General features: G+C 43.5%; 1 protein-coding gene across 2 annotated transcripts; it reads right to left on the reverse strand.

Annotated features, from left to right (window-relative positions):
- Positions 1 to 4,703: 4,703 nt before the first annotated feature.
- Positions 4,704 to 21,190, reverse strand: LOC110986612 (T-box transcription factor TBX20-like). Of its 2 annotated transcripts, none has more exons than XM_022248616.2 (8): positions 19,723 to 21,190; positions 16,631 to 16,961; positions 15,788 to 15,889; positions 15,127 to 15,298; positions 11,671 to 11,844; positions 10,668 to 10,744; positions 8,101 to 8,318; positions 4,704 to 7,683 (listed from the first exon to the last, which is right to left on the reverse strand). In XM_022248616.2, exons 1-8 carry the CDS (start codon positions 19,871 to 19,873, stop codon positions 7,403 to 7,405), a joined length of 1,506 nt encoding a protein of 501 aa, XP_022104308.2. In that variant the 5' UTR covers positions 19,874 to 21,190; the 3' UTR covers positions 4,704 to 7,402. The 2 variants fall into 2 exon arrangements, with proteins under 2 accessions (XP_022104308.2, XP_022104307.2); XM_022248615.2 differs by having other exon boundaries at positions 8,101 to 8,321; positions 19,723 to 21,189.
- Positions 21,191 to 21,536: the final 346 nt, after the last annotated feature.

Genomic DNA, 21,536 nt, shown 5'->3' on the forward strand with positions numbered 1-21,536 from the left:
ATGTACATTTTGAAGAGGACTGAAGAAATATGCCCCTAGTAAACGCAATCTGTCTTAAGGTGTAAATGTAATGTTAGAAATCTGGAAATACTTTAATATGCACAAGTTTGTCAGAACGGCAAGATGGGATTTTGCCTTCTTGTTTATGGTAAGTATATATGCATCCAAGTAGCTGGCCTTCCCGGATTACAAGGCCAGGCATCTCATGCACATGTCAACATAATGTACACGTATGTACGTGCAATGTTAGAATTCTTGAAATACATGTACTTTAATACAGGTATGCTGAAGCGTGTCAAAACTGGATGGGAAGATTGTCAATTCATGCTCCAGCCAAGTGCCCACCTCTAGAGTCGACAAGACCAAGTTGACTTGGGACCGAGTTGACCTGAGATGGAGTTGACTCCGAGCGAGTTGGTTCCGGACCAAGTTAGCGACTTCACACTGATTAAAGTGTACATGTATGTACATTGCCATGTATCGCCGGACTATGTCCAATCTTTAAAAAAGGCAATGGGTAGAGTCCAAGTTGCTCAGACTACTATTAACTGATCTACATCATCCTGATGCAGTTGCATCAAATATCATTTAAACAATTCCAATATGCACAGCATGCCAAAGTGAGGCGGACTAGCACTACGAAAAATTATTATTGACCTTGTTGGGCTTGGGCCTATTTCAAATGGGATGGCCTTGTATTACAGCTGCACGTGAGCACATCATCACACCCAACGACTTGCTTTGGAGGGATAAACAATTTGCAAGATGTATGCAAAATCAAAGTGGGCATATAGGCCTACTAAAGTTACTCATGTCATTTTCACAGAAATGGGCCATGCACGTGTACTGTACGCATGCTTAGTGTTAATCCTACTCCTAGCATTAGTCTCAACATGATCCTTTCCTTCCTGAATGGTCTCAAGAACTAGGCCTATGAATTTGGCGGTGTGAAGTTTTGTCCCGTTTGCACTCCATCGCTTTTAGGCGCATGCATCGTGAATGCCAAACGGTTACTTATTCACATCTGTATCTGCATCATTCAGTCAGCAACATTTGTCATCTGACACATCCCGCAACTTCTTCAACACTGAGTGTCGAACGAGAAACTACCTTGACATCGGTCAATTCCACGCCCGGATCTAAACTTCTATTTGTCAAAGTGCTTCTGTACACTTTAGGAACCCTGTTGCCTCACTTTCAGTTTTCCACGGTCAAAACGGCTTTGACGAAAGTCTTGTATCGTGGGTTGAGTCTAGTTCTTCGCCTGCAAACCACAGTGGGAATTTTGAAGTGAATGCATCACATTGCATGTCTCAAGTCGAAATAAAATAACCAAACTCCATAGACCGACTGGAGATTATATTGAATCTGATGTCATTTTTCTCCTCGATCGAAGACAACTCCTTGTTACCAGGGACATGGGGTTTTTCGAGAAAAAAGCCCAGCAATGTAGGCGATGTGTTTGACGGCTGTATGATTATAAAAGAAAAAAGTTTTTTTGCCGTTTCCTCGAAACCATGTCACTCAGTCGAATTACTGAACATCATTCCAAACCAGGCTCTAACTTCTTTTTTTTTTCAAATAAAAATGTTTTTTTCCTCTTATAATTACACGGCCGTCAAAAGCCGTCGCCTACATTTCAGGGCTTGTTTCACCCCGAATAACCCCATGCCCCGAGTTGCCAGGAGTCGTCTCCGATTGAGGAGAACAGTGACATCAGATTCAATGTAATTTCCAGGCGGGGCATGGGGTTTGGGTATTTTATTTCGATTTGAGAGATTCAGTGTAGAGTTAGGCATTCACTTGCCCACTCTGGTTTGCAAGCCAAGAACTCCAGCGAAGAGACACGGCTTTCATCAAAGCCCTTTTAACCGTAGAAAACTACCTTTGCCCGGTTGAAATGGAGGCAATGGGGTCGGTAAAGTGTACACAAATACACAAAAAGACGTTGATGGCTGGGGCGTCTGATTGATGTATATTATTTCGATTGAGTAAAATAGTTCGATGAAAACAGAAAGAATATAATTAACCTTTATTTTTCTTCTAATAATTACAACGCCCTAAGAAAACACCATCGCCTACCCCTTCAGGGCTTGTTTGATCCCCAACGAACCCCATGCCCTAGGCTCCCCCTATGGGAGAGAGTTGTTTGTTTATACATGTACTTTATTGTGAAATGGCACTTGCAATGTAAATTAGGTACATGTGAACAGATGTGCATGTTGGCGGAGTGCTTTGTTTTTTGTCTCTTTTGCACTCCATCACTTTTAGGATGTGTCAAACGATTACTTATTTAACGTTCGAATATCAAACGGTTACTTTTTCAACATTGAACGTCGAACGTCGAACGAAGAACTAACTTCACATCAGTTGCCTGGATACACGAAGTCGCGAAAATAAATGGATTAAAGCGACAACCGTCGCTTAACATACACACGTGTACATTTGTACGTGTGCCGCCGCACCGCACCCACGTGTTGTTTGCAGTGTGCCTGTCCGTAGTCGGTCCGTGTTCTGTAAATGGGTTTTCAATGCAGCGTGAGTTTTGCGTAGTGACGTCATACACTGAGTGCCTGGCTTATCAACCATGAACTTGAACTTATTGTGCTGAATAAAGATGCAAAATCTACAAAGGCAGTTATTGACAAGGCAGTGAAACTCCTGGGAAAATAATGTATAGACAAAAAGGTGGATTTTGAAGAGGTTTCTCAGTCGGATCCTGCAGAATTGAACATTTAATGGAATATTTGTAGTAAAACAAATACAGCATGGTTTATTTCGGGGAGATAGTGGGGATTACTGGTCCCTCGGTGCAGGTCAACATGACTACCTTCCGATGCGAAGTCAAGCTGACCTAGGTCAGCATGACCACCTCCCTCCATTTCGCGTCGGCGGGTAGTCAAGCTGACCTACATGTGGGGACCAGTAAATCCCACTATTTCTCCTCAAACCATGCTGTATTTGTATACAACCATCTGTCTTTCTTTTGCCGCTTGGGGGTGCACTTCAATTCGGGGTGGATACACCAACACAGATATTACCGTCTTGGAACCAAGACTAACCGTAGAGCTGTATGGTCAGACATGTCAACCTGGCCTTGTGTACTGCAGTTTGAATACCGCAAGATAAAATCTATTGCACTTGCTTGGGCCTGCAGGTTTTCCTTGTCCAATGTATCCAGACCTCTTTTTGCAAAAGTGAACTCAAGGGAAAAAAATATTTGCATTTCAAACAGGACAATATTCCTCTGCTGTTCAGTGATGTCAAATATTGGAAGTATCGTAGCAACCAGCCAACTCGCCCTTCCCCTTCCGCCCCTCATCTGTCTTTTCTTAGTCTCCAATGCATGGATCGCGTGCAATTTAGAATGCAATTAACCTCACACACGTCCCGTGCATGTGCCTCGCTCAAAACAAAGGCTGGACAACGTAAACTAATGAAGCGTCAAGATTTACACGATTAGGACACACCATAGTAAAACTTTCTGTTTAATTGGCACAGTAATACGTCATGATGTGGCGTACAGTATACATGTATAATATACACCTGTGACAAAATAGACTGAACTGTATTGTGTGGGCCGTCTTGAATTCAAAGTGAGGTAAGACGTTTTATTTTGGAAACCTGAGACTAAAAACAACAGCAACGCAATAAAAGTTCAATACAAAATCCGGCCAGTTTTTGTTTAGAATAACTCAAAATTTGTGATAAATCACATCGAAATGTTTGTAGCCACATTTAAAATAAAATTTGAAAGAGAGGTTTGCCACCACCCCGTTTCACAAATCTCATTGAAGATGATGAATTACGGAACAAGATAAAATGGCTCCCATTGCGATCACAAGAAATGAAATGGCATGCATACGAATGCGACATAAATCCAACTCTGTATATCAGCCTTCAGAAACTGCGTAAAATGTCTAACACATTGAACAATATCTACGTTACAGTGTCATTTCATGATACAATACCGACTGATTTACATTACAAGCGGAATAGCCATCTCTTAATACCTAACAATTATGTTGTTATCGGCTTCAGAAATAATTCAGTTTTACAAAGTAACAGCTCATGATGTAAATTGATTGACAACTCCATTGATGAACTGTGCTCTCTCACTTTCTTGTCATGATTTAGATTTTTATTTGATTGCGAAATATTATGCCGCACGAATTCTTTCTTTATGAGACGCTAACACTCAGAGACTCGGAGATTGTGTATCTTTGCCTTGGAACATACAGTACAGAGTGCAGTACAGAGTGCACATCGCCCTCAACGGTGAAAATAAGCAAATCAGAAGGTAATGAAATAGTTGTCCAAAATTAATCTAATCCGCATCGATTTGAGGTTTGCCCTCATCGGCAAAGAAGAGACAAGCCGACAGAAAGTTTTTAAATTTCAAGATGTACTTTAATGACGGGCGGGCTTTGCCCTTAAATGGTTTAAATTTATTAACTTCACTGTAGGTCGACAACCATTAATGTTCACTGCCTTGAGCAAACATTCGACTTCACCATGATTTACAGGGGGTTAGGGGGTGGGCTGGGATGAAGAGGGTGCAGAGTTCCTATGTTATGTACAATGACTTTTGGCGTGCATTGGCCACTGTACTTTTTACCAGGAGAACATCAATTAGGGGAATTTTTTGCCGACATGCCAAGCTCATGGTGAAAAATCAATTGTGAAAAATTATGGCAGCTACTTCATTCGCTTCAAAAACTTTGAAGTTTCAGCGGAGGAAGCATTCACATGCATTTAATGCAATCATCAACTAATTCCTTGACCTTCCGAGTTCGAGTATTAATAGCGCCTACTTACAGTGCTTACGGCTTCCAGCCAGGAAACTTAACAAAACCCCGGTAAAAACAATCACCACAAACACCTCACTCAACAAATAAAAACTCACACAATGGCCTAAGCTCCACCCAGCCACCATTCACACACCCACTCAAAAACCAAGCCGCCCACTCTCATGCGCATTAGAACCTTGTTCCTTGTGCCGAATTTTGTTTTCGTTACATCTCGAAAGATCAACAGGTTACAATAAAGTGCTTAAAAACTGGCAGTCTTAAACTGTGGTCCAATTCAATATTATCGCCATCGCTCACGAGTACTGGATCTACAACAGGAAACTTCATTTACAAAATAACGGAAAACGTTTTGGTAATATTCACGAGAAAACCCATACACTTCCTCTTCCTAGAATCTGCCAGAAAAAAAGCAGTTTGTTTCCTTGGCTGCGAAATGCTGCTTTTTAACTGTTTGAAGGCCAGAGATGGGAGAATGTAGCCGCATGCGCACGTGCGTGAGGTAAGGGCCGTCCATAAAATATGTACGAACGAAGGAGGATGGGTGGCGGTTGGTCCCGTTACGTACACCATGGTCGAGTTCGAGCGGCCTGTTCCTGACATGTTTCTTGTTCTCGCGCTCAAACGGCGGGACCACGACTCAAGAATACTGTTCTCGGAACAGGATCACACACCACCTCCTCGTCAGAGTTTTACAGGAACACACGGAAAAACTCGTGAGAGTTTAATTTTTGAACAGCTGCAAAAAGTAGAGAGATGGCTACCAAAGCCATAGACAATGGGAAGTTTTGCAAAACTAACACTAATTATTTTCCGTAACACAAAAATATATATGCTTATATAGAAAAGAATTCAGCCCATCCAAACATTAACTCTCGAATAACGTAGCCTACATGGACGCTGCCATGTTGCATGTTGCTTGTCACTAACTAACAGCGATAACCGGTTGTTCCCGTCGTTCGAACGGCCGACCCACGAACAACAAATCGAGCTGTTCGTGAACATCCGGGAACAAGCCGCCCGAACTCAGCCCATGCGTACAGAGGGGGAAGTCAAGCTAGTCGTACCGTACGGAAACCAAAAATTTGCCTGTAATGAATTTTCATCATATCAATACAATTTTCATACAAATAACTAGCAGAAAAAGCTTTTGTTCGTCGAAATTCAAACACAGTATCCTTCCATCCACCCCAACGTTTATCCTCCCGTGCCAACGTCCGTTAATAATAAACAACAACATTACTCATGACACAAAGATCTGGAGCGTCTTCCGGAATTTTGGAATGTGTATGCGTACATAGGGAGGGGAGGTTGGAGCCACTGCGTACGCCATGCGTACAGGGGGAAGCGGGGGTCTAAAAGGGGCCCCTTAAAAGACTGCTCGTCACATTAATTTAAATGCCCGTCACGTCTCGTGCGCTCGTGCACGTTTCATGCATGCACGTCGGCGGCCTCAGCACGGTTCCAAGTTGTTCGTGTGTCCACTCCAGTACAACCTCGACTCCATGGGCCGCGTGCGCGTCCCTTCACCAGCCCCTGGTTGTGTAGAATACGAAAATGACGCTGACTGGCTATTCATGATGAAGAAACATACATGTGAAATCAGTCCCACGCGTATTTCAAAAGCTGCACGCTCGCGACCACGTATTCTCTTGAAAGTCACGCACACGTAAATCTTCGTCACACGTAAACACACTGACTAAAGTGCTAATTTGAATACATGTATCCCAAATAATGGAATATTAAATTATACAATACCAGGGTTAGATCGCGCAAGGAATGGTAGGAACCAACATGGCGCGGCAAGATCGTACCCATGAGAACGAGGTTGCCTCGTTACGATCATCGTCGCAATGTGAAAGTACACCCTCTGTTGACCCTTTGCAGAGCAGATAAATGGCAGACCATCTTACCGTGTCTAATAAAAAGGAAATACAAAGGCCTGTTCGCCAGAGTTAACTAAATCGTTCGTGGTGACGATGGTTACATTGCTATGCGAGCCAAATATCACCAGTGTATTGGGCATGGTAAGATGGCCACCGATGGCTTCAACGATACAAGAGCATTGCAAGTCATGCAGATTTGTTTTTCATATGACGTCCGTGGTCTCACCATCCAACGTATGGCTTCAACCTTCCAAAGTGTATTAACCAACTGGGATCCAGTCTAAAACCTTGGTGCACTATGATCGCCAAATGAAAACGGACGGACAAGCAGCGCCCTCTTTAATTTACGAACAGCGCAGATACGTGTATATACATTGCGTTCGATTACTTTCCCCCGCACTTACTTGCGCAAGAGCTTGATCGGGTATCGCCTGAGTACATAACCCGTCGAAGAAGTAATTCACAACGCTATTTGAAAACATTGCTCCTTAGGAGAACGTGAAGGAAAATTGAAGTTAGATTGAATGTCCACTGCTTTTGACAATTCGATTTCATTTTGCAAATTTAATCTATGCATGACCTCGTTACCGGCCCTGGAGTAACACCTCAAATAACCAAGTTCGTTCGGGCTCTACATGTGCCTTTCTACACGGTGACCACACCACGGATAAGTAATCAAACACGCTGTTTGGGAGTTGTGATCAGCTATCAACGGACAAGAGAGGGCGGAGCAAATAATGTAGACGCACTTCTAGTCGTTTTGATGGAAGCATAAGGGCCCTGAGCCAGATGCTTGTGGTAACGATGAGACTCCCTGAATGCATGGGACACCGGAAACCACTCGTCCTCCTGGATAGAACGTCTCACGGACCGCAAATCGAAGCTGGTTTTATCTTGCTCTGAAGACGATACCATTGAATACATAGGGTAGAATGAGAGGCCACTGGGTGAAATGGGCAGTAAAGGAACTCCCCTCCATGCGCTGACTCCTGTTAGAAATTATAAGAGTAAAATATCGGTTTGAAGTCAAGCAGGGATCGCTTACATGAAGCTTAGCTGCTTTCTCCAAAGAGGCTGAGAACTTAACTTGGTACATCAACTTTCGAAATGCCTGTATATTTACTCAAAACCAAGAAACGCCAATCCCTGTTCACGCTACTCAGGTGAAAACAAACTACACCTCATTGATTATGGATTTTTGCCCTGCCCGACGTGTATTATAACACTGTATACTCGGTGTTTGCCCCCGAAGGCTTGTGGAAAAAAACAACGAGCGGACCCTAGTACGCTTGTAGTTTTTTTTCACATGGTGCGACAGTGTGTTCTTGGTTTTTTTTTTTCTCTTCCTCTTCTTTGAATGGAAAATATGAAGAGGTACTCCAACTAAATTTGAAGAATGAACTTACTCCTTGAGAACTCTTCCGTTAAAGGGAACTGTTCAGCAAAGGATAAGAGGCCTTTTCCAGCGTCAGTGCATTCCTGGAAATTGTGCGGCATCACGGCACCACCACAGGATAGGCCATATCTTGCGCTACCGTCCGTTCCGTTGAGTGTGCCGCCCTCATGTGGCCTGATTGGCGAGCGCGCATACGTGTGTTCTTGTATTAGCGTCTCCACTCGCTCTCTGCTTGGAGGTTTGAAAGGGAAAAAAAATTACCGTTATTCTCCTGGTCTTTTCATGATAAGGTTTCTACGAGGCATTCTTTTCTTGAAAAATTGCGGAGCAGAAATATTATTTATTTGGGTACATTTATTAGATCGTGGTGGGGATCTTTCTTTGAGAAAATACACACACACAAAAAAAACGATTTTAGTATCCAAAGCAGAAGACAGTTTGCTTTCGGCCACCCAACACATCATGAATATAAACGTCCTCAATGGTAAATGCTAAACATCGCTGTCGACCGGGGACCCTTCAGTGTCATTTCCACCACATGGGTGCGTTCAGTTACGTTCCTTCCACTCGACGACCATGCAGCATTTGTGCACATTCGGCAGAAAATTAGTCAGGCAGTGCCCGCTTGGATTCTAGCCTGAGGCTGAACGGTTGATATACTGAAATCACACAACGGGCATTTCAGTATTACAGTTATTTCAAAGGAGATGCTGACAGCGCTATCACAGAAGCATGCTGCGGGGTGTAAAACCTTTTACTGGAAAGCGACACAAGCTCCGTTTTGAGTGTCTCTGTTTACTAGGGAACATTGCTGTATTGCCAAAAGCAAAAAAAAAAAAAAGATGCAATAAAAAGCATCATTAACCTAAGAGTTTCCTCTTCAAAACCACCTAAGTTATACATGTACATAAGTACGTGTGTGTGTGTGAAAGCAAGAAGTACACCGGACTATAGGACCTATGGTTAATCAATTTTTTAATTCTATCATAGTCAGCATATTTATTGGAACTTCAACCGGCGACAGAATGCGTTTTAAAAATCGAACAAGCCAGGTCTTCACAAGGGGAAGTAGAACACCCGCACAACCCCCCCCTTTTAGAATACTTGCTCATTTTGATCTTCCACCAACGCAGGACTGGACCCGCCATTCATTTTATGCTGAGAAGTGGTATCCAGTAGATAAGAAAGCGAGCGCAGATGATGGCAAACTGTCTGTAGTGTCCTAAAATGCTCTTTAAGATTCCGGTTCCTGAAAATCCACAGTGACGCGGACAGTGTAGAACCGCCGATAAGAGAATTCATCGATGAAGCGTGCTTGGAGCAGGAAAGATTAAGACAAATTTAATGATGCACGTGCATCATCTTAAGAGGCGTCAGCATGAGCAGGATGTGGAGGCCTTGTCAAGAGGGCGCGAGTTTGGAGAGATAGCCTTTCAAGTCTGGTCTGCCGGGTGTCAAAACTTACCAGTAATCGTCTTCAATAGCAATGAGCGAAGGCCCGTTGACGGCGTCACAATATTCACCACCATAAAGGCTTAATGTGAGTTTAGACCAAACTCGGGGCATTCGCTTCTCCCCAAAAACTACCTCTCAAATTTCCAGCGAGCCTGATAGTTCAGTTAAACTTATCAGTGTTGTTATAGTCTCCTGAAAGCATCTTAGAGATAACGCTTTATCGAGATTATCGCTTATGGCACGTAAACACTTTCGAATGTTATCAAAAACATTAGCGTGGTAATTGGTATTCGGTAGCCGGCGGTTTAATGAACACGAAGAGCGCGAAGGATAACTAATCGCTGAAGTAAACAACTTGTACAGGGACGTCCGGTAATGCATACAATCTGGCAGCACTACAAGGCAATTCTGTGGAAACAGTAAAAAGCGCTGGTAACCCTTGATTTCTTCGAGTGGCGGTGGTGTATGTCTGTGCTGGAAATTTGGGGGGATGGAAGATGGGGAAAAGTGGGGGATGACATGAAATTTTTTTTGGGGGGGGGGAATATTACTCTATATAGAGAGTGGTGCTTATGATATCAATGTGCATCTGTAATACAAGCATGTATTAAGAATGACATATGGCTTTTTAAAATTGCTTTTAGTTCTTTTGAATGCATTTTAGTTGTTGGAAGTCTGAAAAATTCTTCGCCATCCATTTTAATTTTCTGCTCACCACAAAAAGTGTGGGGGATGGCTCAATAGGCCCCCCCTCAAAAAGGGGGATATATACCCCACCAATCCCCCCCCCCGGATTTTTGCCCATATGGCCTGGTGTCATTATGTTTTTGTTTTCGAATTCTAATTCGACAGTTACCCCTGGATCAACCCTTGTGCGTGTCTATGACATGCGCACGGTGCACATTGATAAAACTGCGCTGCAAGTACAGTAATTTACAATATATTCAGCAACGTCCAGCGAATGCGCTTGGATAATGGGATTAAGTGATGCGTTGGTTTGAAATGTTCTGTGGCTCATCATCTCTCACTGCGTTCCATGTTGTGTTGATTTTAAACAAATTTGAGGAGCTTCTGCGTGGAGTCTACTGACAGGGGTAAATGTAATATGAAACATGGAACTACCTTTCAAAATCGGATAATCTGGATGAATCTCTGAAGCCTTTGGCGAAGGGATTGCTGTCAATCTTCAGTCGAGTGATCTGGTCAGGAAAATTGCAACAAATAACAAAGATAGTACGGTATCAATTGTTGGTAATGCGAGAGGTGTTTCAGTGTCAATTTAACACTAGACGATTCAATCACATTTCCCCATGCAATCTACCCATGCAAACTCTCAGACGGTTGAAGTACCTCCACATACTTTTAGCCACAGTACAAAATTTATTAATTAATAGAGTGTACATTTAGGCGTTAGTCTCTGCAGCAGCCCTGTCTATACTTCTCCCTAGGCCCTTGTACAGAAAGGCTACACTGGCCGCATAAACAGCTTGTCAAAATCCATACGATTTTTTTCCACTCTGTTAGCAAAAAACATTCAAAATGATTTTGTGTCCATTTTATTTCAATTTATATTAACACATTTATATGACTATGAGTCCCAGAATTATATCATATAACTGTATAAAAGTGTGGACAGCCGTGTTGTAATTGTAATTCTATTGTAGGGTAACAGCTATGACTTTTGTACTCACTCGAGAATTTATTGGGTGAATATTGCGGAATAATCTCCGGTTAATGTTACTGGTACTTGTTATATTAGTAGATGGGTCAACCTACGAGTACAATGATGTCAAAGTGGTTACTGCGCATATTATACACTCAACCCTTCATAATAACGACTAATAAGAGTCCTTTTTCTTGCAAGTGCAGCCTTGTTTGTTGTTCCTATGAAATTCTGGTGACTCTGTGCAGTGGGCTAATACGGGCGATTCGCAATAGTGCGCCTCCAAGAGTTTGATATGCGTTGGCCAATCCCGACGCGCGAAATTTGTCGACACTTTCTGTCGAAATGGGTTGACAGATTTTGCGCACTGTGATTGGCCAACGCGTTTCAAACTCTGGGAGGCGCACTAGTGTGAATCGCCTGCATTGCTAGAAGCAGCCACGTTCCAACAGTCTCACTTACCAGCTGGTTCTGGTAGGCGGTGACCGCTGTAAAGGCCGTCTCGGCAAACTCATAGCTCCTGAGCTCGCTGCTGCTCAGTGACGTCAGTGAGGGCGCCATTGCGCCGGCGTGGGCGTCCGCCTTCCTAGCGATGTGCACCCGAGGCTGGTATCTGTGCATCGAGTTGAGAATGATCTGCCGAAGGACGAGTGACAGGGGAATACCGTTAGTGAATACTCACAGGGGACCTGTGGCCCAGTGGCCTATAGTTACGGTTTGTAACTCCCGACCGTGGGATCAAGGGTTCGAATCCCACCTTGGGTATGCGTTGCGACTTTTGGCAAGTCTGTTTTATCCCCACTGGCCTCACCTCAGCCACGAGTATAACATGGTTGTACGAGAAGGCAGAGATGATGGTTGTGTATACTTGTTTGTGACGGAAATAGCAACATGTACCCACGTACTCCCCAGGGGGCTGGGATGGTTTCCGGACTGTTTAAGGGTGCGGTGAGCAGCGCCAACCTTACATACCTAGTGTGGACTTGTGAACAAAAGATGTCCACACGATGCAGGAAAGGAAGACGTTCTGTGGACTTACTCATGTCCACAGGAAGTTTCCCCTTCTCTGAAAAAGAAGTTTAGAGGCATTTTGGGGTAGGGGTCATCTGTCATAAAAGGAAGAGGAATAGTCAAGGAAACCTTGTACAAAAAGCCAGCTGAAAATTGTGTTCCCAGTTCAAGAAAAACGAGTATTTTCATTGAGTTTTCTTGACTGCACGAAAAGAAAGGAATGTCCACGCTAGATATGTAAGGTAAGTATGGGTGTGGTAGTAATGGTGAAGTACCCTGAACACCAGTGCTGAATTCTGTGCCCTTTAAAAATATCCATTATTAAGTAAACGAGGCGTGAATTAAATTGGGAAACATATACAAAATATTTGAGCGGCGTGTAGATAGTAAGTCTCATTCCTTGGGCTCACCTGGGGGTTAAGTATTTCAAGTTGTACCTTGACACAAAACTGAATAATGTATAAAAGTCTGGCTATGCATGTACAGTTTATACATGTATACAGTTGGTAAAATGAACCAACGTGAAGAAATAATTAAAATTCAGTTGAATAAGACTAACATCAACATGTGCTGTCCAACTCGAACTAGTCATGAAATATGGGTACCGGGAAAAGCATTAAAGGGGCAACATTGCTTCTATTTTTATTCGACACCACAGTGTTAAAAGTTCAAATACCTTCTACATTTAATACTTAAAAATAGGAAGTGCTATACATCTTGGACAGCACCTTGAATAATTTAGATTTTTTTTTTTACTCTTGGCGTCAAGACTATTTTGGACTCTAATTTATCAAGCTTTAATCGCTGCGCGCAGACTGACTGTCATAAAAAGTTTTGATAGAGAAGCATCCCGGTCAAATGGGGGGGGTGTTGAAGTACAGAATAATGATATCATGAGAGATTATCATCACCGTCCCACGACCCGCCTCCAAAGTCTCCTCCTTGAAAGTTGTTTACAACACCCACTTTCTGGGATAACAAATGGCAAGACTGAAAAGTTGGCGAGGAAATTTATGATTACATGAAACTTACAGATTCTCCGAACCCCCCCCCCACCCTCACCCAACCGCGTGACGGACCCGTGGACGCACGCAGAGACATCAGAGGAAGTTGGAGTATAGCTAAACGGTCGAGAAGTAAGATTCACATTGAAAGAACCGCGAGAATGTCACTCATCGAGGCGATATTTACGACTAGCTCTCAATAGTGGGCGACCTTTGACATCCACGCGAAAGTTAAAACAAGCAAAGGCGGGAATTATACGGCGGGATGTCGTTAAGATGGCGTAGGGTCTGGATGAGGGATGACATTTTCGTCTGCCGCAAATGGCGGGCCTCTAGGACTGCAGGCGCCTGGCTTGTCAATGAGAAATGTCTTTCTGTAATGTATTATCACTGGGGAGACCCATCCGGCACAAACACACACACGCAAGCGCTCTATATCACGCACAGCATCCAACGGAAAAGTCCAGCGAACATAACAGACACATTTCCCTCGGCTGGCTGTCATCACTGCTATGATTGAAGTGACTGGGGTCAATATCGTATATAACACCGGACAGGACGCGCCGACCGCCCGCTCCTGCATGTGATCTATGAACCGGTGACGACGACGCTGCGCAGAAATTTATCACTGTTTCAAGAATTACCCTACTTGTTTTACAGTGGCTAGCTGTCAACATATTCTTGTGGAAAGAAGGATTTTGGGAAAAAGTGGAGTGACAATCATTGAACTTCCGGACAAGATTGCTTCCAGTACTCGACATATTCTCTATCATTCTTGACGCCTCAAGATCGATGTAAAAAGTTCTACTGATTTCTCTTCTTCTGAGTTTAAGTACAACTTTTAATAAGTCTAAGAAATTCCACTGGAATCTTTCGTTAATTCTAACCTGAAGTGCCCAGGGCGCAATCCATCTCTTGACATTTTTTGACATCGTCCCAGTGTCTTTTTTTGTCACGTGCCGAGCATTCAGGAGCTTTTCATTAATATCTTGCAGTCATCTTGACACAAATTGTGTAAAGATCAGATTCACTGTTCTTGCGCAGCACCCATTTTTTGGTAGACTGGTCAGTCAAAATTGTACTTATGGCTCTGCTCGATGCACGCCGGTCGACACACATAAGTTTATAAAGTTAAGATGACCTAACAACAATTCCATAGGTTGGATTGAGTTGAAATTTCAAGTTTCTACCGAAAATAAGTAGGCCTATTCAAACTTGCTTGCTAAGTTTTGGGGAAAAAACTTTAAGCTTGGGTCAGCCGGGTTCTTAGGGGGCAGAATCCGCCCCAACCAGCTGAAGATGGTCCCGATAAAACGACTCTGTTATGGTTAAAGGGGGCTAAAGTTCTTCTCTGAACTGTCTTCCCTCCGCTGTCAGGTGGACCGTGCAGGCATATAAGGGTGTCTACCTTTAGAATAATGTCCATTTAAACAATGAAGTTGCTAAAGTCAACTGAGGTTGAGCGTTAAAATAACCGCATACCGCCGTTTTTCAAACGGTGAAAAATAATAGCTTGTTTAGGAGGGCGCCCTGCTACCCTTGAGACGAAGGGACAGAACGCCCTGTTTTTTTTACTCCAATGATGTACTCCTCTACAAGTGCAACTACAGTATGCGTTAGTGTCCACCGCCCTTACGAGGAGCTTGCTGAGAAATGGTAAACAGCTTTCACAAAAAAATTGTTACGGAAATACATAACATGCAACTACGGACACGCAATGCATTATGGGTTGCTTGCGCACGCAGTGTCACACACATGCAGAAGGGAGGACATGAGTTATTGTTCAAATGAACTCTACCCCACCCTGGCGCCTTGTCGGAACCTTAGAGACGAGAGCTACCATAGTATGGCTACAGTTCATGTCTTATTATTTTTAACCAGGAAAAAAACAAGATGAACGTACGTGACCATGTTGATCCTGCTCGTTGTTGGTGAGCTTGACTTTCTCGAAAGACACCATCTGCCTTTGCAGCTGGTCGCCAGTGAACGGTGAGTCAGGGTGTACGTAAAGGCGTGGAGGCAAAGGAGGGTCGGCCTTGCCAGCTACCAACCAAGACGAACGGTGGTAGGCGTACCTGTGATGATGTTCAAAAAGGTTTAGCTGCTTTATTAACGTAAACCAATACATGATATGAGTAAATACACGTTTTCAATTTATCCTGCTCCATTTTAGTCTCGGAATCCAAAATTGCTTTCTTCCATGATGGTGTGCTAATTGGTTGGTCGGTTTTGTACCTTTTGGTCTCGTAAAAAGCCGTGGTTAGTTTGAATTACAGACTGTCAGCTGGACAAATGCTATGGTCAAAATGGTCTGATTAGCCTAAGACCAGTCACTTTTCTCTCTTAAAAGTGGACACTCAGGTCCCATATCACAGTACCTCTTGGGAGACAATGTTATCCGGCAATTTGTCCCAACTTCAAGCACAACTATAAGCTGGGAACCAGACAGCAATGACACGAAATAGTATACACCTTTGAGCTGGTAAGCTGCTGTTGCTTTGCAAAACTTTTCCGAGCAAATTTGCGCGTAAAATTAGTTCCTGGTCGTGGAGCTGAGAGCCTACCTGTAGCGTTTGTTATCAAGGGGAACTATATCCAACATGACAACGTAGCGGGCCTCTGCGGCTACTCCACTGAAGGAAACACGGACGGTAGGGAACATCCGCCTGGGGGTGGAAAGAAAAACATCTTAGTTGCAAGTGCTTCAACGAGTTCATATTTGTCACATCCCGTTATACATTAGGGTTAAATAATAAAAAACGAGGCAACAAGTTTTCAGCTTAAAGATGAAACAAATTTAACAGACCCAGGTAAATACTTCCTTATGTTGTGGTTTGAATTCAACTATATAGCGGGAGATTCAAGTTTCGAGATCGGAGCAAAACTGTAACATTACCGAAGACTGGACTGCATTGATCTTTATGACTGACTAAAAGTGACAACTGATGCATCTCTTTTTCTCAACAGAAAAGGAATGGTGAATTGAATGCGGAAAAACCCAGGGGAAGCATGTAAGACTTACATCATTAACACAGTTAAAGGAATTTTAAAGATCATCTTGATTTGAAAATAATACTGCCCCTGAAAAGCAAAAGTTAGGCCACATACTAACCTTCAGTTTTGTCCCTCACCCCTGGGGTGGGGTAGGGGACACCTGGGTCTTTTCTTATATATCCCAAACATAAGCAAAGAGATGCGGGTTCAACTTACATCAAAAGAATTCATGATGTTAAAACTCAAAAGTGGAAAAAAGCTCAGCTCATGGTGTCATGATGAAACAAATTGCAGATCGATGACGATATTCTTCTTTTATTAATCTTGACAAAACGAAATGATATGCATAGAGTTCAACCCAGCCGTTTTATCGCTGTGTGTATTTACTGAGTTGTACATGTACATGTATATACCTGCCCGTTTTCGTAATGATCATTTCTGTTCCAAGCTCGTGAAATTTTTCCCACAGCTCCCTGGTTTCAAGTCGGCACCGGACGGCTGACATCTCATCGATGCAGTTGGATCCCTTATCGGCATCCCCAGCGCCTGGCCCGGCGCCGGGTGATGCCTCACCGGGATCAAGCGGCGAGCGCGATGGGTCCAAAGTGAACGCCGGACGGTGGGGCAGTGTGGCTGCCGTCACAGTGCCGTGCGGAGTAGGGCTTGATGGAGCACTTTGTGCAGACCCTTGCTGAGCGACACGGCTATAGGGTGAAATGGGAGTTGGTACCAGCTGCAAGTAACCTGTTTAGAGGGGATATGAATCAATACCATCTGGCCTCCTCGTCATTTCTGACAAATAAGCACCAAATTACCCTGATATTCATATAATATTGACCAATGACAGACTATGAAGTTTCCCTGCGTCCTAGAAACTTAGTATCACTCCAAATTTCAAAGTCCGTTAATACCGAGAGTGTAAGGCTTTGCAGGCACACGAGGAGGTAAAAAATACAGGAGCTTTGTGTTTCCATAACGATAATCTGGCAAAACCAGCAAATGATAACAAATAATCAACCTGTCATTTCTCGTAATTTATCGAGGTGTATTATGTACATTAAGTTACCGAAGGGCCGCGGAAGGGGAGTATGCCAAAACGATAAAATCTGTTTTTGTCCCTACAAGGACTTCCAGCTCAGCCTCCTGCGGTCTATGAAACAACGCTCCTTTGGCCCACTCTACAAAGTACAATGCCCGCTGGAAAGCTGGCACCGTGGTTGACACTGCTTCACTTAACTTGTCAGCACCTACGGGTAGTTATAACCCAAGTACAATTCCGCAGGACCGCGAGACTGCGTAACAATAGCTACGGGGTTTGAGGCTATACGGCAGCCACTGTAAGCCATCCCCCCCCCCTCGATCGTCTGTAACAAGCCAATCAATCTGGCACGGGCAAAAAATGCGAACACAAAATCATCAGTGGTGCTGCGTATTCTATTTTACGACTTGCCCTAAGCACCAAAGTAGGCAAATTGGCCGAATCAGGCTGGAACAGTCCCGGGCATTATTCATGTCGATCCGGTCGTAATCACCGCACAATTAGGTCCACATCCCTCAACGTGATTGATCGACAGTGTTCATGAAGATGTTTTCGATTACGACTCTGACTTTGGGGTGGCCAGTTTACGAAATCCGGAAGGGCGGAAGGGATCTCTAGACGATAAAATCCTCCATTTTGATACTAACGTTTTATTAAAGGGGCATTGAAAAGTGTTGTAGGCCCACAAATCGTCCACCAAAGAGACAGTATTAGTGCCGTTGTACGTTGGAACTATTTATTTCGGTTGACCCAAGTCAATTTTCAGTTTTTGTGAAGCACGCTTTGAAAATTATAGTGAAAGGTCAAAAGCCATACTTTACTGTAGTAATAATATTACTAATATTGAACACGATATCCAGATTACCAAAAGAGGTAAAATTAGGTTAACGTAAATTGTAAACCAGAGAGCCATTTTGATAAATTTATATTACTAACACAAGGATTGAACCTTTCAAACATGGCTTGAATTTTTTTTTATTCTTCATCATTACATACGACACTAGCTTTCTTTTATCATGACGCAGGTGCTTGACTGATTCGACTGATCTGTTATGACATAACTGAATGAACAACTTCATAACTTAGCACGACATACATTGACCACGTGGTAGTAAACATGAACAAAAATACGCAAAATCGTGACGCGTGTTTCAGTGTGGTTCTAAGTGTACAGTAAGTGTACAGAGGAGATTCAGCTAAGTGACGACCCTGTTGGTAGCAAGACGACATCATGCTCGACGAGGATTTTTGATGAAGTTTCTAAACAAACCAGATATATAGAGATACTAATTATGATCACCAGCGAGTTCCCATGTCAATAAGGTGGATACCCGAAGACGCTCTGGTACCCGACCCAGCCAAATTTGGCATCCACTCGTAGTGCATAACCGGAGCAGAGTTCCATATTAAAATGGAAACAGTAGTTATAGCCCAGGAAAAAAAACAGTATCGTTAACATCAACCCCCCCCCTAAAAAGAGGGAACATGACCGTCATCCGTTACAAAGATACGAAAAAATGTTGTTGTTATTGAAAAGTTGAGCAGTTTGGAGGGGCACTGCATGTTTCAAACCAGGACACAGCCTCACTACATTATAAAAATAGCTAACTGCACAAAACTTCGGTACTGGTTTTACTCTGGGAACCGTTGGCCGGGTAGCTTGGAATAGATACTTGTACCACACATTCTTATCTTACTATAAGTTCGGCAGTGCATAATGTGCCACGTCGATTTTCAGCACCTACGTAGGAACAGAATGAAACCACTTTTCAGTAGGCCTATGAACTCCAACATTTTTTGATCAGAAAAATAATGCTTCAGATTATGCGGTACTTTTATAAGGAGCGCCTGCATTTTTACCCCCTCGGAAAATCCAACATTGGAGTATTTGAAAAAGAACTTATTTTTCAGATTTTTCAGATATTTTTCCTTACTTTGTTTCACGTGCCGTGTATGGCTATTACCCCAAATGCAGTTTTGAGGGGAAAAAGGTTTTTTAGGTTCCGTAACCATTTCCCCCGCTAGCATGCTCTCCCTTATGAACATAACGTCGGTCACATTAATTGAACGCCGCTTATCGGGACCAGTGACTTCAAAAGGTCTTGGTGGGCTTACAGCCGGCCAGAAAGGGATAAACTGTATCTAGTTAAACCATTTCAAAGACAAAACAAATTTTACTGCTATCTATGAAAAGGTGAAATAGTAATTGGATTATCTATCGCACCACAGCCGCAGTCATTTTGAGGAGACCAATAAATCACTGAAGAACTGAATTAAGCATTTATCTAGTAATGTTAAGTGCTCACACATTTGCAACTTTTGCACTTTGAAACAGCCGTTACTTAGCAGCTTTGTTTGCATCAAGATGAAAACAAATAAATATATTTACAGGAGTTGAATACTTAGTCAAGAGAAATCATGAGGAGAAGACATTTCATTCTACATTTAATCTGGAAAGAAATTTACCTGAGTGGTTCTGCGCCGACTGCCGCGGCTCGCTGATCGCCTCCGTAGTCCTGGTCTTACTACCAGCCATGAGTGCCTCGATGGAAAATGCATTCGCCCGGCTAGACAGCTGTGACTTGGGCTGCTCGGAGCCGCTTTCGTGGTCCTCCATGATCTATCTTCGCTGTAACAACGCTGAACGTCTTTCATACAAAGGCTTTATGCTCAGCGATTTTGTCTGTTTTAAACTTTGTTTTACGGTGGTACGCTTAAGTGGGTTTGCCTGATTCCGTCGTTTTGCAAGTTATCCCCAGATCTGTCTTTATCGTATCGGATGTTTAGATAATTTGTAACGACTAAACGACTAGATTTGACAGTAATGAAGTGACAATGCGCCAACCATGGGACCTCACTCCAGTTGATTCTGCGAATGAAACAGTCCAAGGCGTCTTGGTTGAATCATCGAGCGTCTTACTGGAGAAATGTTGCGAATTGGAGACGCACTTAGTAGAAGGCAATTAGGAATTTCCAGAAGACGACGCAATTTCAATTCTTTCGAAAAAATGTGCTACCCTACAGACCGACGTGCATTGCGTATAAAATAAGCGGTCAAATCTCTCTCCAGTTGCGTCACATATGAGTTTAACCGGGTAGTAGTTACACCAGGAGATGACAGCCTTTAGTAGGACGATTCGAAATAAATATCTGCCACACAAGTCCATTTAGACTCCCTCCAAAAATGACAGTCATTCAGCAGTCAACTATCGCGACTGCGAGACACGAGGGCCCGCCAGTCACTCAGCTTGCGGAGCTATAAAAAGCGGGCCATGCTTCATCCACACTCGACTAAGTATCTTGGGAGGGAGACTGGTGTTGGCGCGTCCAAGCGCGGCGCTAACATTTCCGAACAAGCTTGATGACAGCTGAGAAATGTTGAGCACGATCGCCTGTCTCCATCCTTAAAACAAGAAAGAAGGGAGCAGAATCTAGCAGGGACGTCCCTCCAGAGCTGAAGTTTCTTCAAGACAGGCTGTTCTCTAGTGTGGCGCAGCCGGCAACACGGCGAGACTTATCGAGATAGTTAACATGTAGGCCTGGGTTCGGTTCATGTAAATAATAATGGTCGACTAAATGGGCTGGACCTCACGTGGTGATAATCTGTCTGGCTTTTAGTAACGCATTTACAACACCGAGGAAAATGACAACTTCTGCAAGTTGTCAGTGTGATTGGGCGCGGGGGTGATCCCCAGCCGGGACATGCTTGTGTGGCTTGGGCGGCTGTCTCGCGCCGGAGACGAAGGGGGCCTTTTAAGCGATCAGTCCCCGGTGCGGTTGGGAATATTTTTTCGCTACTTAATGCAGAACAGCAATCGCCATCATCACTTTGTTACAAAATCTCATCACTGCTCCGGCATTGCGGCCTTGGCTAAGTTCCTTTTCACTTGAGCATTCCATGTCCACTATCTACCCATTCACATAATTGCTCTCCAATTTGCACACACTCGCGTGCACACACCCACAACTGTGACGTCATGGGATAATGACCAATCGAAACCGATGAAGTGAACGCGATTGATTTCCCATAATCCAAAGCGAAAAAGTTTCATTTTTTTAAGCGTTGGGATTCCATCACGTTTTAACGTAGTGGTACCGTACACCGAAATGGGGCCCAACTTTATGCCGAGGTCACAGTACAACAGTAGAAGTGTGGGAAACGTAACTTAGACGACGGACTTCAAATTAAAACTTGAGTTTTATTCACCTCGTCACGCTCTGGTGACATTAAACGGTTACTACCTCCAGTCTGCCTTTTCCAATGCAGCTCACGTTGAGGG

This window comes from Acanthaster planci, linkage group LG06, assembly GCF_054643075.1.
Source record: "Acanthaster planci isolate LZ-2023a linkage group LG06, COTS_SCS, whole genome shotgun sequence".
In the NCBI taxonomy this organism is placed as follows: Eukaryota; Metazoa; Echinodermata; class Asteroidea; order Valvatida; family Acanthasteridae; genus Acanthaster; species Acanthaster planci.